The sequence below is a fragment of the Erinaceus europaeus genome, chromosome 13 (assembly GCF_950295315.1).
Source record: "Erinaceus europaeus chromosome 13, mEriEur2.1, whole genome shotgun sequence".
Lineage (NCBI taxonomy): Eukaryota > Metazoa > Chordata > Mammalia > Eulipotyphla > Erinaceidae > Erinaceus > Erinaceus europaeus.
In genome coordinates this window covers 15,201,747-15,220,236 of record NC_080174.1, presented here as the reverse complement: position 1 = coordinate 15,220,236, position 18,490 = coordinate 15,201,747, and the positions used below count along the sequence as shown (strand labels likewise).

Here is an 18,490-nt window from a genome sequence, read left to right as displayed (position 1 = left end):
GGTCATACCTGCAGAAGGAAAGCTTCATGAATGGTGAAGCAGTGCTGCAGGTGTCTGTCTGTCTCCCTTTCTATGTCCCCTTTCCTCTCAATTTCTAGCTGTCTCTATCAAATAAATAAAGGTAATTTAAAAAAATTTGTAAAAAAGAAAGAACAGGAGAGAGATGCTTATAGCACCACTCCACCACTTGTGAAGCTTCCCCCCTGTAGGCAGGAACCATGGACTTGAACCTGGGTATCACACACTTTACCAGCTGTACCACCTAGGCACCCCTACACTGAGTTTTAATTTCTTTTTTCTCATCTCAACACTCTTCACTGAAGAGGTTTTGGATCAGGTGATGCTTTCCCTTTAAGGATTACCTTAAAATACCCAGGCGTGGCTTTTCCTTTTAGGCATTTGCCTAAAAGAAAAAAAAATGAGACTTTCAAGTGGAAAACTGTGTGAGGTTTCCAATCCTTCCTTGAAGTTCATTCCCCTCCCCACTCCAAGTGTCGGGGAATGCCCTGCTTGGTGCTGCCAGCATGGCAGCTGAGCAGGCAAAATGCAAATGAGCTTACCTGTTTCCACTGCTCCATTTCAGAAGGAGAGCTGTTGGGCAGTACGCCAGCTCCCCCCTGCTTAATGCTGTGGTCTATTTACATAATCACTGTTTTACCTGAGACCCACCCTACCTGCTGGGCACTGGTTTAATCCCACTGGTTCGCACTCTCTTTTCGCTCCGCCCCCTCTCCTAGTCACACCCTGTTTTCCACCTTTTAATCCCCACTGGTTTGCACTCTCTTTCGATCCACCCTCTCTTTGTCACATCCTGTTTTCCACCCTACTGTTTCCTTCTTGGCGAGTATAAATACAGATTCTTTTCTGATTAAACACACATTGGATCACCTTCTGGCTCCGTGAGTCCCAGAGTCTCTCTCCTGCGACGCTATCCCGACACGAGTTCCTGATCCCTCTCCCAGCCTAGGTTGGCTCCAGTTGAGTTCTCTCCAACCCAGAGAGCACTTGCTTGGGAAGAAGCACCCTCAGGCTATCCCAGCAGAGAGCTAGAACTGCATTGACTGCTTATGATCTTTCAGACTTTATCTCTGCTTGATCTCGCCTTTGCTTTGTTGAAGGTGTGTGCCTGTAAGTCATGGCAAGTGGGGTTAGAGGATTGCTTACCAAGTAGGACATGGGATTTGTCATGTTCAAGGCCTGAGCTGGATCCCTGGCACCATATGGGAGTGCCACGACAGTCTAGAGGGAGCTCTGTCACCATTGTGTCTCTACTCATTGTGTCTTTCTCTCTCCTTCCCTTTCTCCCTGGGATGAAAAGAGTAAGCGTTGGCCCTGGAGTGGTGAAATTGTAAGAGTGTGAGACTCTAGCACCAAAAAGAAAAAAATAAAAAAGGAAGCAAGAAACAAACAACAAAACAAAACAAAACCCAAAGCAAAGACACAACATACTTAGCTCATTCATACATATTTCCACTGCACAGCTCACACTGTATTTCAGAAACATGTTTGTTTGTTTGTTTGTTTGTCTTCAGGATTATTGCTGGGCCTTAGTGCCTGCACCTCAAATCCACTACTTCTGGTGGCCATCTTTTTTCCATTGTTGTTGCTGTTGTTGTTGTTGGGTAGAACAGAGAGAAATTGAAAGAGGAGGGGAAGACAGAGAGGGAGGGAAAAATAGACACCTGCAGATCTGTGTCATCGCTTGTGAAGCGACCCCCCTTGCCCCCACAAGTAGTGATCCAGGGCCTCAAACCAGGATCTTTGCCCTGGTGCCTGCCCATCACACTATGTGCCATTAACATAACTATGTGCTACTTCCCGGGCCCAGATGTGTCCTTTTAAAAAAAGTTTTGTTTGTGGTCTGGGAGGTAGCGCAGTGGATAAAGCCTTCGACTCGAGCATGAGTTCCTGAGTTCAGTCCCTAGCAGCACATGTAGCAGAGTGATATTTGGTTCTTTCTCTCTCTCCTCTTGTCTTCTTCATGAATAAATAAATGAAATATTTTTTTGAAAAGTTTTGTTTAAAAATGTGTTAAATTATTGGATAGAGACAGAGAACTCCAGAGGGAAGAGGGAGATAGAAAAGGGGGGTGGTGGTTCTAGGACACATTGTTGGGGTCATCTGCCAGGGAAGTCAGGTTGGCATCATGGTAGCATCTGGAACCTGGTGGCTGAAAAAGAGTTACGACATAAAACAGAACAAACTGCTGACTAATCATGAACATAAAGGCAAGAATATTGCAGATGAAGATTTGGGGTCTCCATTTTGGAATAATCTAGTAGGTCTATTTTAGGTATATTCCAAGGGGCCCGTGACTTTACTAGTTTTTGCCTGAGCCTGACATCTAATATGCAGGTGGACCCAGGTTATTGTCTGGGGAGATGGAGTCCTAGTTGGACAAAGGACTAGAATGCTGGATCAGGGAAGAGAGCAGCTCAAAAGCATGGGAAAAGTATATAAATATAGTTATCTGTAAACCTCACTGGTTTGATCTGAGGCCCATATTCAGCACAAGAGCCTATGTAACCTCTGCATGCCTATAAGTCTGAGCTTTGCATTATGTGGTCATGGCTAGGAACATTCCAGGCTGCACTAATTTCAAGACCCATCTTCCTGGGGTAGTAGGTAGAATATGTTATCCAACCTTCCTTCAAAAAATGGAACAGTCTCTACCATTGTTGATCCACATTGAGGGCAAGGTCCTATAGGGGCCCACAAAGGGGTCCATTATGTTGTTCCTGATGGACATGGCCAGGGACAGTGGAAAAAGAGATCTGTTAGAGGTTATGTCCCATCATGTGTGGGAATCTAGAAGTTAAATACATACTACTTTTTAAAAGTTCTCATCTTCTCAGCAATGTAATATTCCTTTCCCAGAATAGGTTCAGTCTGTTCACAGCAGTTAGTTCACAGAAACTCTACAGTTGAAGCAGATAACATAATCACCTGGAAGTCCTGTCCTTGATTCCACCCCTAGAATTTCTAACTTAGTGGGTCTGGGGTGGTCTCCAGAAGTTTGTATTTCTAGCAAGTTCCTATGTGATGTTCAAGCTTCTGTTTGTGGGTCTGCACTTTAAGAAGCACCTTTCTAGCTAAATCAAGTTCGGGTGAACAAACACAGTGGCTTGAAGACTGGAGAGAATATATTGGACATGTGTTGAGTAAGTTGGGAGCCCAGCAGGCTGGAAAAATAGCTCACTGGGTTAGAGTGCTGCTTTGCCATGTGTACACATCTCAAGCTCAAGTCTGGCCCCTATCCCTCTGAAGGAAATTTAGTGCTGGGACTTCCCCCTCCTCCCTCTCTTTTCCTCACTCTTTGTCTTTATTAAACAGAAAAGGCAAGAAAGAAATCCAGAGCCTGGGATATGATCTCAGTGGGTAAAGCACATGTCTTTCCAAGTGTGCCGACTTGGTTTTGTGGACAGTACTCGGTACTCGTTCTCTATGGGTGGTGGAGCACTGTTTCTCTCTGTCCTTCTCCTGCTCTCTAAAAAAAAGAATTAAAAAAAAATTAGTATCAGCAGGGCTGGGCCATGGTATAGATGGGTATAAATGTGATAGGAAGGAAAAGAATTCAACAGGTCCCTGAGGTGGGAGGCCTGAACAAATGAATGGATGAGTCAGCTCTGAGGTGGGGAATGTGGAGGACAGGGAAGTGGAGTGACAGTGAGGACCCCTACATCCCAGGTCGAGTGTGTAAAATGTGAATAAGACATTCTTTAAACATCATGCACAGTGCCTAACACAAAGCAGTTGTTACTGCCTTTTTCTCTCTTTTCTTTCTTCCTTTCTTTCTCTTTCTCTCTTCCTGTATTATGATTTTTTTAAATCAAAGCAGAATAGTCCTGTAGCCCCACCCTGTCAGAGCTAACCTCTTAAAGTTCATTACTGAGCAACCACATTCCAGGGCTAGGAATGACTACTTTCTGAAACTTAAGAGCCTTACATATGAACCAGGAAGTTCTCTGCTTATAAATATTACTCCACAGGTATATATAAATATTATACCATGAGTATATGGGAGAAAGATGATCTGAGAGAGAAAGGTAGTCTTTATTTTTCTTAAAAATTTTAAATTATGTTTAAAAGGGATATATATATATATATATATATATATATAGAGAGAGAGAGAGAGAGAGAGAGAGAGAGAGAAACCTACAGTAGTACCTTCCTCTCCCTGCTTGTGAAGCTTCTCCACCTAGAGGTGAGGGCTTGGGACTTGAACCCAGGTCCACTGCACATGGTAACATGTGTGCTCAGCTGGGTGCACCACAGCCCAGCCCCAGCAGGTAGTCCTTCTTAGAGACGTGCCTAGTTCCTGGAGAATCACTACCTGTTTTCTCACAGATGACCTCTTAACCACTATGCCAGACAGGCAAAATCATCCCATTTTACCAATAAGGTAGTTGACTCACTCAGTGTGTTAGAGAAACTTGATTGAAAACTCAAACCCTCCTCTGTCCTTATCCCACTATGTTTTGAGCGTTCCACCTGCCAAACTCTGTTTGTACTGCTAAGCAAGATGCTGCCTACCTCTCTTCTGCCATAATAACCACATAAACAGGCTGCTAGCAACACCCAACAATTTCTAGGTTAGTGACTTTTTGTAATCCTGACTCATAATAAGAATGACGTTTGACTGGAGTGGGTGTGTTGCATCAAAGTAAAGGACTCTGGGGTGGGGGTGGGGTGTTCAGGTCCTGGAACATGATGGCATGGACCTGTGTGTGTGTGTGGGGGGTTTAGAGTGTTATGCTGAAAACTGAGGAATGTTACACATGTACCAATGACTGTATTTACTGTTGACTGTAAACCATTAATCCCCCAATAAAGACAAAAAGAAAAGTATGTTTTACAAAGCAGGCCAGTATCTTCTTTAAAACTTTGTTTTATGATCTTTATTATTTATTGGATAGAAACAGCCAGGAATTGAGTGAGATGGGGAGATAGAGAGGGAGAGAGACAAAGAGACACCTACAGCCCTGCTTCACTGCTTTTCCTCCTGGCAGAAGGGGACCAGGAGCTTGAACCTGGGTCCTTGTGCACTGTAATGTGTGTGCTCAACCAGGTGCGCCACCACCAGGCCCCCAGGCCAGTATCTCCATGTTTATGTATATAAACATATGTGTAACAGTTTGGCTAATTTAGTTTTAAAAGATCACACTAAGTGATATAAGGCCCAGCATCAATATTGGCATACAGTGAGTCCATTCTGCTAGTTTGCTCTCATTCGTTGTGAAGTCAACTCAGGGCCAAACTGTCACTCCAGCTTTTACAGGAAGATAAAGGTTTATTGCAACTCCTGAGTGCATTGGGGTCAAGAATCCTGCACAGATCTGCTTCTCTCTCTCTCTCTCCACACATTTGCTTTCAGAACTATAGATACAGGTAGAAAGAGGGGCTGGAGAACCAGGGAGTACACTCTGGGCTTCAAACAGGATGGGAATTGGAGAGCCTCAGGACTTCTGGATTGTGCTGGGGTTTCTGTGCATTTTCTCCTAGAACAACTTATAGGAAAAGTGAAGGACTGGTGAAGCAATATAGGGTAGGAGGTGTAAATTACTTTCTTTAAGAAAACAACAACAAAAAACTTTATTTTTAATGAGAAAGAGACGGAGAAAAGACACACACACACACACACACACACAGAGAGAGAGAGAGAGAGAGAGAGAACTCTGGTTTGTGATGGTGTTGGAGATTGAACCCGGGACCTCAGAGCTACAGGCATGAAGTATTTTGCATTAACCATTATGCTTTCTCCCCAAAGGAGAAGGTGCACATTTCTAATCCTATGTCCTTTTATTTTCCAAGTCAGATTATTGTTATTATTGCCCTAGACTTACATGTATCCTTGCTAAAGACAACAATAGAAACACCACCAATCTTCAGACAACCCTATCACTTCTGAGGCCCCAGTTGGCCATTAGATTGGCCTTGCCTTATCCAGGAAGGAGAACCCGCCCACTGACAGGTTAAGTGCTTTGCCCCAGGTCATCTACTGAGTCAAGAGGAAAGAATTATGATTGGAGTCTGGAGTCTGCACTCCCTTCAGCCTGCTCTGAGCACCACCCCCCTCCTCAGTCCCCAGCCAGAAAGTATATAAAGAGTGAACATCCCCAGGGGGAAGTAGCAGTGGTCCTCAATTTTCCATGAATGTAAAAAAGTAGCACATGGGGAGCTGGGCAGTAGTGCAGCCGGTTAAGCGCACATGACTCAAAGCAAAAGAACTGGCAGAAGGATCCCCATTCAAACTCCCCACCTGCAGGAGAGTCGCTTCACAAGTAGTGAAGCAGGTCTGCAGGTGTCTATCTTTCTCTCCCCCTCTCTGTCTTCCCCTCTTCTCTCCATTTCTCTCTGTCCTATCCAATGACTACATCAATAACAACAATAATAATTACAACAATAAACAAGGGTAACAAAATGGAATAAAAAAATCTAAAAAAAAAAAAAAAAAGAAAGTAGCATGGCAAATAAATTAAAACATTTGTTGTTGTTGTTACTAGAACTTCAAAGCTCCAGGCAGATTTTCTTGTTTTTCAGATAGAAAGAGTATACAAGGGGCTAGGGTAGATGGCATAATGGTTATGCAAAGAGACTCTCATGCCTGAGGCTCTGAAGTCCCAGGTTCAACACTGCCCTCCCTCCTCCCCATGTCATCATAAACTAGAGCTGAGTTGCACTCTGGAAAAAAAAAAAAGAAAGAGAGAGAGAGAGAGGAAAAAAGCGAGAGAGACAGAAAGAAAGAAGGAAAGAAAGAAAGAAAAGCAAAAGAGACACAGAAGGAGAGAGGGAAAGACGATATGACAGCACTAAAGCTTCTCTCAGGTCCGTGGGGCCAGGCCTAAACCTGGGTCACACACCTGCCAAAGTAGCCACCTGCCTGTCTTGTTGGCCCTAAAATTGTTATGATGTTCAATTCCAGTATTACTTTATTAAGGAAATGCTGATTTGCAAGATTTTTCTGTTGTTGTTGTTGTTGTCGTCACCAGGGCACATTTCCACATTTCTCCAAGATAGGGATCAATACATGTCACCCTCAGCCAGTCTATCATCTTATTCCATCCATTGGGACTTAGGTCCCCCGCCTCCCCTTAAGAAACCTCTCCTTGGGAGTCGGGCTGTAGTGCAGCGGGTTAAGCGCAGGTGGCGCTAAACTCAAGGACCGGTGTCAGGATCCTGGTTCGAGCCCCCGGCTCCCCACCTGCAGGCAGGTCCCTTCACAGGCGGTGAAGCAGGTCTGCAGGTGTCTGTCTTTCTCTCTCCCTCTCTGTCTTCCCCTCCTCTCTCCATTTCTCTCTGTCCTATCCAACAACAACGACATCAATAATAACTACAACAATAAAACAACAAGGGCAACAAAAGGGAATAAATAAATAAATAATAAAAAAATAAATTAAAAAAAAAACTTAAAAAAAAAAAAAAGAAACCTCTCCTTCGCCCTCCCCACTCCCCAAATCTATTGTGACAGACTATGTATAGTCCACTGAGGACCCCCCTGTATTATCCTTTAGTCCGTTTCTTTGTGCCCTTCTGGGAATGAGACCATCCGTATTCTTCCTTCTTCTGGCTTAGCTCTCTCAACATGAGTCCATCTAGTTCCTTTCACAGGAGAATATACCCTCATGCCTTACAGCTGTGTAAAAAAAGGATTAATTGAGGGCAAGAGAGATAGCTTAATGGTTATGTAAACAAACTCATGCCTGAGGCTCCCAAGTCCCAGGTTCACCTCCCCACCCCCATATAACCATAAGCCAGAGCTGAGCAGTGCTCTGGTAATCAACAAACAAACAATAACATATAATAATAAAAAGGAGTAACTTGTTTTGAGGCCAGGGGAGATGCTTCCGGCAAATAGAGTGATGGATTTGCCATGTGTGCAAGTCCTAGGTTTGATGCCCTGGAACCACAAGTGCTAGAGTGATGCTGTTCTCAGTCTCTCTCTCTCTCATATAGAAGTAAGTTTCTAAGTGGATAGGGGGGAGTAGTCAAGCTGATGGAGCTAGATGTTCCATGACTGAGGTTCTTGGTTGGATCTCTAGCTCTGTATGTGCCAAGAGTGGTGTTCTGGCTTCTGTCTCTTCATGTGAAACCCTAACTCATATAAAACAAATGTTCTTAAAAATAGGTCTTTCCACTATCAGGGGATGGGATGGGATAGGGAGATCTGGTGGTGGGAATTGTGTGGACTTGTACCCCTCTTGTCCTATGTTTTGTTAATGTCTCCTTTTTAAATAAATAAAAATAATAAAAAATAGGTCTTTCCAGAGAGATAGCAAAGTGGTCCTACAAAAGATTTTCAAGCCTGAGACTCTGAGCTCCCAGGTTCAATTCCCAGCACCACCATAAGCAAGAGCTGAGCAGAGCTCTGCTTATTTTTAAAATCCTCTCTCATTTATTTATTTATTTATTTTTTACTGGATAGAGACAGAGAGAAATTGAGAGGAGAGGGGAAGATCTGCAGCCTAGCTTCACCATTTGTGAAGTTTTTGCCTTGTAGGTGGGGGCCAGAGGCTTGAACCTGCATACTTGATCACTGTACTGTGTGTGCTCAAGCAGGTGTGCCACCTCCTGGCCCCTTTCTTTTAAAGAAAAAAAAGTTTCTTAAGTTTTCTTTTTGGTTCCTCTTATCATGAAGCTTCCTCTCTGCAGGTTGGAACTGAGGGCTTGAACTCGGGTGTTTATGTACCATAATGTGTACGCTCAACCATGTGTGCCACCACCTGGATCCTAAGCTGACTTTTTTTTTTTTTTTTTTTAGGTAGAAAGCAACAGTTAAAAATAGAGGAAAAGAGAAAGGGAAAAATACCACAGCACTAAAACTTCCTCCAATGCAGTGGCGGTTGGGATCTTTTTTTTTTTTTTCAGTTTCAAAAGATCTTTTTAATACTTGGAGTATGATGAAAGGGAAAACAACACGAATGATGTGGAGAATCACCCAACATTTTCTTTGTTTCTATGTATTTATTTATTTTCCCTTTTGTTGCCCTTGTTTTTTTTATTGTTGTAGTTGTTATTGTTGTTGTTATTGATGTCGTTGTTGGATAGCATAGGGAGAAATGGAGAGAGGAGGGGAAGACAGAGAGGGGGAGAGAAAGATAGACACCTGCAGACTTGCTTCACTGCTTGTGAAGCCACTCCCCTGCAGGTGGGGAGCCCGGGGCTGGAACAGAGATCCTTATGCTGGTCCTTGCGCTTTGCGTCACGTGCCCTTAACTTGCTGCGCTACCGCCCAACCCCCATTTAAAAGAAAATTTATTGGAGAACTCTCAGAAGGCTAGAAATGGACCTACCCTATGATCCTGCAATTCCTCTCCTGTGGATATATCCTAAGGAATCCAACACATCCATCCAAAAAGATCTGTGTACACATATGTTCTTAGCAGCACAATTTGTAATAGCCAAAACCTGGAAGCAACCCAGGTATCCAACAACAGATGAGTGGCTGAGCAAGTTGTGGTATATATATACACAATGAAATACTACTCAGCTGTAAAAAATGGTGACTGCACCATTTTCGGCCCATCTTGGATGGAGCATGAAAAATTCATGTTAAGTGAAATAAGTCAGAAACAGAAGGATGAATATGGGTTGATCTCACTCTCAGGCAGAAGTTGAAAAACAAGATCAGAAGAAAAAAAAAAAAGTAGAACCTGAAATGGAATTGGCGTATCGCACCAAAGTAAAGGACTCTGGGGTGGGGGTGGGTGGGGAAAATACAGGTCCAAGAAGGATGACAGAGGACCTAGTGGGGGTTCTGTTGTTATATGGGAAACTGGGGAATGTTATGCATGTACAAACTATTGTGTTTACTGTTGAATGTAAACCATTAATTCCCCAATAAAGAAATTTTAAAAAATTAAAAAAATTTATAAGATAGAAACACTGACAAGACCATAAGAGGGGTACAATTCCCACCACCAGACCTCCATATCCCACCCTCTCCCCTGATAGCTTTCCTATTCTTTAACCCGCTGGGAATATGGAGCCAGGGTCATTATGCGGTGCAGAAAGTGGAAGGTCTGACTTCTGTAATTGCTTCTCCGCTGAACATGGGTGTTGACAGGTCGATCCATACTCCCAGCCTGTCTCTCTGTTTCCCTAGTGGGGCAGGGCTCTGAGGAAGCGGGGCTCCAGGACACATTGGTGGGGTCATCTGTCCAGGGAAATCTGTTTGGTATCATGGTATCATCTGGAACCTAGTGGCTGAAAAAAGAGTTAACATATAAAGCCATACAAATTGTTGATTAATCTTGGGTCATTTAAAAATGATTATTTTAAAATTTTATTAGTGATTTAATATCAATTTACAGTATTATAAGATAACAGGGGTATAATTCCACATCATTCCCACCACCAGAGTTTTGTCCCCTGTTCCCTACATTGGAAACTGCAGTAGTTCTCCTGAGGCTTCATATATGGGTTAACTATTATTTCTATAACTATCTATCTATATTTTTATATTTTTTGCCCATCTTATCTATGGCCTCGCCTTCTCTTCCTTTCTAACTCACATCTACATCTATTACTACTTCTTTTTTTTTTTTTCTTCCTCCATGGTTATTCCTGGGCTGGGTTCCTGCACTATGAATCCACGCTCCTGGAGGCCATTTTTTTCCCCTTTTGTTGCCCTTGTTGTTGTGGCCTCGTTGTGGTTATTATTATTATTATTGCCATTGTTGATGTTGTTTGTTGTTGGATAGGACAGAGAGAAATGGAGAGAGGAGGGGAAGACAGAGAGGGGGAGAGAAAGATAGACACCTGCAGACCTGCTTCACCGCCTGTGAAGCGACTCCCCTGCAGGTGGGGAGCCCGGGGCTGGAACTGGGATCCTTACTCTGGTCCTTGCGCTTTGAGCCACATGTGCTTAACCCACTGCGCCACCACCGGGCCCCCATCTATTACTACTTCTAAATGTCCTTCCCTTTTTTCTCTTCTCTCTCTGGGTCCTAATGGGGTTGGAGTTCAGAGCCCTCTGGTATTTATTTTAGAGATGAAATAGGTCTCTAAAAGAAGCAAGGTTACCCCTGGGGCACTTCACTTGCTTTTTTAATTCAAGCCTTCAACTGAGGGGCTGGAAACTTGTAATTTATTTACTAATTTCTTCCCAGAGCTTTACCCAGCTCTGGATTATGGTGGCATTGGGAACTGAACCTAGAACCTTAAGGATGGAAATCTTTTGCATAACCACTGTGCTATGTCCCCAGTCTCATTCTGCCTTCTTACCTGTTTGAAGAAGTCATCAACCATCAGATCCAAAGTGACACAGGTATTGCCATCTCCCAGGGAAGATTCTCCAAGTGGCCTTTTGCCAGGCTAGCATGGGGGTGCTTCTTCTTGGGTGTGTACTCTCTGGATTGGAGAGATTGTGACTGGAGCCAGCCTGGGCTACTACTCACTCAGGGGAGTGAGAGAGATGACCCAGGAACAGAGCTGGTGGTGGCGAGGTGATTCAATTCTTTTATTGATCAGAGAGCCAAGGCTTTTAAGAGTCGGACCCAGAAGTGGCAAGTTGGAAACAGAAATGGCTTGACATGGTTTGGAAAGGGGCGGAGAATGGCAAAAGGGACTGGGAAAGGTAGGAACTTCCTTAGCAACTGTTGCAAAGGTTTTACCTGGTAGGATTAATAATACCCTGCAGGCAGGGAGGGTCTTGAGGGTAGAAAGAAGATAGATCAAAGGAATGGAATGGGTGGGGATCTTTCAGGCAAAACAATGATTATGTAAATAATAAGGGAGCAGGCTATAGTATCAGGAATGCAGGGTGCTTTGTGAGGCAGGGAGCCTGATAAGATGAGGCAAACCTTGGGGTGTTGTGTCCCTCCTTGCTCGACCTCACAGTAGAGAGAGAGAGAGACTGACAGGACGGATGCCCCCTCAAGTCAAGCCCTGCCAAGCTCAACCACATCCTCACAATTTCCCTACAGCCTTTAAAGAATCACAAGAGAGGGGGCCAGACAGTGGTGCACCTTACAGTGGTGGTCACATTACAGTGCACAAAGACCAGGTTCAAGCCCCTGGTTCCTACCTGCAGGGGGAAAGCTTCATGAATAGTGAAGTAGGGCTGCAGGGGTCTCTCTGCCTCTTTACTCTCTCTTCTTCCCCCTCCTCAACTTCTCTGATATATATATATATATATATATATATGGAGAGAGAGAGAGAGAGAGAGAGGGAGAGAGAGAGAGAGATCTTCTGGGGAGATAGCATAATGTTTATCCAAAAGACTTTCAAAAGACTTTCATGTCCCAGGCAGTGAGATCCCAGGTTCAATCCCCAGCACCACCATAAGCCAGAGCTCTGGTCTTACTTTCTGTATCTTTTTCACTCTCATTAAAAATAAAATAAGTAAAATACTCTTAAAAAATAAAAAAGGGGAGAGGGAAAAAGCAAAACAAACAATCTTCTACAGGACTATTTCCCTAATAAAATAAATTCTTCGCAGCAGCTCTAGCCCTTGGAAAAACACACCCAGGGTCTCCAGAATGCATTGGCTGAATGGCTCCCACCTTAACATTTTCGCCTGCGGGAAAATGGCTTTGCCCTCTGCCCTTAATGCAAGAGGCCCATTCAGATCCAAAGCCTCCCTCTCCCCACCCTATTAACTGAACCTTTTAATGATGCCTGGCATCGAGGGCACCCAGGAACCACAATGTCCCCACTCACTGAAATGACCCAAGCCACGTGTCCCTCGTCCAGGCCTTCACACGGACTGGTGAAACTGCCTGGCAAACCCTGACTTCCAGAAGCATTGGCGTGACCCCTTGGGTGCTTTGACTTCACTGCCAGAGAGCTGTGCACGCTCGGCACAACTGTCTCCAGGAGGATCTTCTGGCGAGAGGAGTTTGTAGCTTCACTTCCTCAGGGTTCAAGGAGCAGGAGGATCTGAGTGAATAGGGCGATTGGAAACTTGTGAGGGCGGGAGCGGGGCCGCGCGGCTGCTCTTTCAACAGGCGATTTGTTCTCCTGTCTGGGGCTCATTTCCATGCAAAGAGCCTGACATCAGAGCACCTTTTGTTGCTGAACGCCAGCCTTTGCATCGAGGGGAGGGAGCCCTGCGCGCTCGGAAGAGCTCATTTTGCACAGAGGGGGCCCAGGGGGCTGCTTCCTAGCTTCCTCAGACCGCCCGGGCACCCCTGCGGGCCCGGCTGGGACTTGAGAGCAGAGACGGTTCGCGTGCTTTTGGGACTGGGCTCCGGTCCCGGGCAGAGGCGCCTGTGCAGCGCGTGCGGTGGCTCGGGAGCTGCGGGCGCTCCCCGCCCCCGGCCGGGTGGTGCGCGCGCTCTGCACGGGCTCCCGGGTGCCTGCGCCGCCGCGCGCTGGGAAAGTTTGTGGAGTTGTCACCCGCGGCCTCCCCGAGCCCGAGTGCGCGCCCCCAGCAGGGAGGCCGCCGGGGGATGCAGCGAGGGGGCGCGGCTCGTTGACGCGGAGGGCGGGCGGGGAGGGACCTGAGCCAAGGGGCCGGCGAGCGCGGCTGCGGGACCCGGAGCCCCGGGACCCGGACCCGGCGAGCGCGCGGGACGCAGCCATGGACGACGCGGGAGCAGCCAGCCCGGGGCCCGAACCCCAGCAGCCCGCGCCCGAGCACCAGCTCGAGGGAGACGCGGGCATGTCCGAGGCTTTCTCCCGCCTCTGGACCGACGTGATGGGCATCCTGGTGAGTTACCTGGGCCCGCGGAACCGGGCTCCCCAATCTGCGACCGCGGGGGTCCTCCGTCACCTCCCACCCCCGACCTGGCCAACCCACTCTTCCCAGAGTCGTCCATGGCAGGCTCCAGTTCTCAGGGGGTTAAATAAATAGACCCGGAATAGGGTTTCAAGCCCTAATTAAAATATAACCAGCCACAAGTCACATCAAAAGATTTTGTTGTTGTTATTGGTTTGGTTGGTTTTGAACAATCGGGTGTAATATTCGCCTGTTGAATCTGGGACACCTGCTGAGAAGCTGGTGTGGAAATGGCCAGAAAGAGTCCTTTAAAGTGTTAGAGTAAATAAATAGTTGGATTTGGGAAGAGGCTGAGGTTACTGATGTTTATCTCTTCACCATTTGTTGTCCGATAGAGAGAGAAAACAATCAGCTCCTTATCCAGAGCGACCCCCCCCCCCAAAAAAAAAGTTAACTTTGTAATTTGTAGAGTAGTTCCAGGATGTTGATAGTGGGGATACTTGGGACAAAAAACAATAGCACTTGTCATGTATTTTTGAAAGGTCCTGTGGGTTTGGCATACTTCGGTCTTCCTGCGGGACTGGCGAAGCTTGAACTTGCTCGGGGTCCCGTGCCTGGGGCCATGAGGAGATTTGTTTTGCTGGACTTGGCTGGTTGGCAGGCAGACCCGGAATCAGAGGGGCGGGAGTTCTGACAGTCGGACATCTTAATCCTCACGGAAAATGCGAATTTTTTCAAGACCTTGTTATGGGTAGTGGCGTCGATCATTGGAAATTTGGGTTCTGGATTTTCTTGGGGGTGTTTTAGCTTCCGAATGGAAAGTGTTGGAGACAGAAACTGTTCTTTGGGAATAATAAATAGAGATTATTTTATTTATTTAAACACTAATTAAGTCCTCAGTTTTGGAAGGTAGGTGGGGGTGGTTGTCTGACCTTGACCCCCGACCTTCAGCCCCTCCCCCTCCAGACCCTAAGACATGCTGTTTAGGTTTTCTGAGATGAAAGCAGTTGATGCATATGCTGTGCTCCTGATGCTGCCTGGAATATAGTAGGTGCTCAATAAATGGTCCTCCCAAGTTTTTCCTTGCAAATGGTCTTGTGTCTCTCCAGACACCCTAATTGAAGTTCCAGTGTTCCCATTTTCAAGTGTCTGTGGGTGCTTATGATTATTCCTGTACCGAGAACCAGGGGGAGGTTACCGAAGCTTTCCCTGTTTTCGCTTTTCAATATTTTAAACAGGTCTGTATTTTTAGTTAACCCGTTGGACCACCATCTTTTTTTTTTTCTGAAGATTTGTCAGGAAGATGGTCCTTCAGTGAAATTCAGAAAACCCAGTACAAATTTTAAAGTTGTGTTGATAGATTAAAAAAAAAAAATCGGGAGTCGGGCTGTAGCACAACGGGTTAAGCGCAGGTGGCTCTAAGCTCAAGGACCGGCATCAGGATCCCAGTTCGAGCCCCCGGCTCCCCACCTGCAGGCAGGTCCCTTCACAGGCGGTGAAGCAGGTCTGCAGGTGTCTGTCTTTCTCTCCCCCTCTCTGTCTTCCCCTCCTCTCTCCATTTTTCTCTGTCCTATCCAACAACAACGACATCAATAATAACTACAACAATAAAACAACAAGGGCAACAAAAGGGAATAAATAAATAAAATAAAATAAAATATAAAAAAATAAAAAAGTCACCAAGCAGGACATTTATCTTGTTTCTTGTTTAACTCTCACGCTGTACCTTTTCAGTTTCTGGGAAAATTGGCCAGAGAAGGTTACTCTGGTTCTGGCTAGGACAAAGTTTGGAGGTCTGCGGAGGAAGTATAGGTGCAGGGCTGTTGGGGTGGGGGGGTGGTACTGGAAGGTGGCATTTTCTGCACACTTGCCCTCCCTCCCCTGCCAGATTCCAGAGCTGCTGGGTCAGTTGTAGCAGAGTGTGCTTTGGCTGAGGCTGAGTGGTGGGGTGGGGCTGGAGATGCTCAAACCTGTTATTCAAAGGGCAGATGCAGGAGCAAAGAAAGTACGTATTTTTCTTACAGAGCTAAGCGTTCACTGTGTGGCTGGAAAGAACTTAAAGATTAGCCCAAACAGGTTATGTTCAGTCATGTTTCCCCCCTTCCCATCTTTTTTAAACTGAGTAACTCATCAGTTGGTCTTCGAGGCCATTATTTATTGTTTTATTTTTATTCCAGCAGAGCCGTTTTTACATTTTTAAGTAATATTGCCCTCCAGGGTTATTGCTAGGGCTTGGTGCTGGCACTATGAATACACTGCTCCTGGTGGCATTTTTTTTTCCTTTTTTTTTTTTGTTCCTAATTTTTTATTAGGTAGAACAGAGAAATTGAGAAAGGACAGGAAGATAGAGAGGGAGAGAAACAGATCACCTGCAGATGGGGAGCAGGGGTCAAACCCAGGTCCTTGCACTTGGTGGTATGTGCACTTAATTGGGTGTGCCACCTCCTGGCCCTAGGGCTATGTTTTATTTATTTATTTTTTACTTTTTAAAGACGTTTTCATTTGTCTTAGTGAGAGAGACCCAGAGAAAGACTGGCATGTGCTGTACTAGGGATTGAACTGGGATCCTCTTGTATGCAAGTCCTGCACTCTTCCACTGAACCACCTCCTTGGCTACCATTTTCCCATTTTTTATGCAGGTAATTTTCTTTTGGGCTGAACTTGGGCATCAAAATTATTCCTTAGTAAAACTCAAATGAAGAGAAGTCCTGTTTCTCCTTTGTACGTGCCTACAAAGAGTCAGTAGAATAAGAAGGAGTCGCTTTATTCTGCTCTTAGGAAGCTGTCATCCAGAATAGAGAGATAGCTCACTGTGTAGGGCTCCTGCCTTGGCATGCTTGAAACCCAGGTTCAAACCCTGGCACCACATGGTCTGTGCTATGGCACCAGAGGAAGCTCTGTTAAAGTGACATTCATCATTCTTCTCCCTGAATGAGAAAGTGGCCCAGAGTGATAAAATTAAGCATGTGTGAGAGACTCCAGTTCCACAATAAAATAAAAAAATAAATAAGAGCGCTGTCTTTTTAAGCCATTATGTTAACCTGGATTTTTGGGGAGCTCATTATTCAACACTGACAGTTTACCTCTTCTTATTAAAGTAAAAGATAATTTACTTCACCTTATTTAAAAAATATTTTATTTCTACTTTTGTTTATTTTTATTGTTATCAGGGTAACCGTTGGGGCTTGGTGCCCGCACTATGAATCCACTCCTCTTAGCAGCCATTACACCTCCCATCCCACCCCCTTTTCCCCTTTATTTGATATGACAGAGAGAAATTGAGAGAGGAAGGGGAGATAGAAGAAGAGAGACAGAGAGATACCTGCAGTACTTGCTTCACTGCTTGTGAAGCTTTCATTCCACAGGTGAGGAATGGGGGCTTGAACCCTGGTCCTTCTACATGGTAATGTGTGTGCTTAACCAGCTGTATTACTACCCAGTCCCCTAAGATTATTTTATCTTATTTATTTATGTTGGCTAGAGACAGAGAGAAATTGAGAAGGAAGGTGGAGACAGAGAGGGAGAGAGAAAGAGAGATAACCTGCAGCGCTGCTTCACAATTTAGGAAGCTTTCCCCCTGCATGTGGGGAGTAGGGGCTTTGAACCAGGGTCCTTGCCTATAGTAGTGTGTGCACTCAGTTGGGTTAGCTCTGTTGAGCCCTTCTTCATCCAATCATTTTTCAACTTAGACAGATGAAGTGACTTAACCAAGGACACCTATACCTTGTTAGTGATAATTTCAGGCTGTACTCAAGACCCTAGTTCTATTATTACCCCCACCAAAAAAAAAAAAAAAAAAAAAAAAAACCTGGTGCCATCTATCTCATAGTTAACTATCTCAGATCAAGTTAGACATGTCACTAATTCCAGTATTATATGAAAATGCTATTTGGAAAATTTCAGAACTGTGGTCTCGGAGGTGGCACAGTGCATAAGGTGTTTGAAGCATGAGGTCCTGAATTCGATCCCCGGAAGCTGTGGTATCTGGTTCTCTCTCTCTCTCTCTTTCTCTCCTCCTCCTCTTCCTCTCCCTCTCATTAATAAAAAAAATATTTAAGATTAGAGGAGAACTTCATATGGAAATGTATGTACTTGACCGATTTCAAGTACAGTTGCTGCTGTAATTTTTAGCTTTAGTCTATTAAGTTCCAACTTCCTGTATGTGAATGAGCATGGTTTTTCCTTTTCCAAAGTTACAGGGCTGAGTGTGGCACCAGCCATTTGTCCCTGGGGACTGCTTTGGGTCTGAACCAAGGAAGGATGTTGCCCCAGAGGCCTATATTTCTCTAAATCCCGGATGCTTGTTAGAGTTCAGCAGGATCCGGTTTGCATTTAAATTACTTCTGTTCTGCACAGTTCAACATCTATTAGTTGCTTTAGGTATTTGTTAGCAAAATGCTTACTTGGAGGCTGACGAGTAGTGGTATAATTGGTGGCATGAAAGTGATGGAGGGACCTGGTGGTGGCACACCTGGTTGAGCACACATGTTACAGTGAGCAAGGGCCCAGGTTCAAGCCCCTGGGCTCCACCTGTAGGGGGAAAGCTTCCAGAGATGTGAAGCAGTACTGCAGGTTCCCCCCTCTCTTTCTCTCTCTCTCTTCCTTCTCAGTTTCTCTCACTCTGCCTTTTTTTTTTTTGCCTCCAGGGTTATCACTGGGGCTCAGTGTCAGCACTACGAATCCACCACTCCTGGCAGCCAGTTTTCCCATTTTTATTGGACAGGACAGAGAGGAATTGAGAGGAGGGAGAGACAGAGAGGAAGAGAGAAAGAGACACCTGTAGACCTGCTTCACCGCTTGTGAATCGACCCCTCCCCCACGCAGGTGGGG

The 18,490-nt window shown here is 45.3% G+C and overlaps 1 protein-coding gene across 3 annotated transcripts in view; it reads left to right on the top strand.

Annotated features, from left to right (window-relative positions):
• Positions 1–18,490, top strand: part of SASH1 (SAM and SH3 domain containing 1) — a 465,315-nt gene that overhangs the window by 182,212 nt on the left and 264,613 nt on the right. Inside the window, exon 1 of one of the 3 annotated variants that reach the window (XM_060205370.1) lies at positions 12,921–13,651. The exons of the other annotated variants lie outside the window; for them this stretch is intronic. Coding sequence (XP_060061353.1) covers positions 13,523–13,651 — 129 coding nt within the window. The 5' untranslated portion in view covers positions 12,921–13,522. Of the gene's footprint in view, positions 1–12,920; positions 13,652–18,490 lie in introns of those variants that run through there. 3 annotated transcript variants of the gene reach the window in all.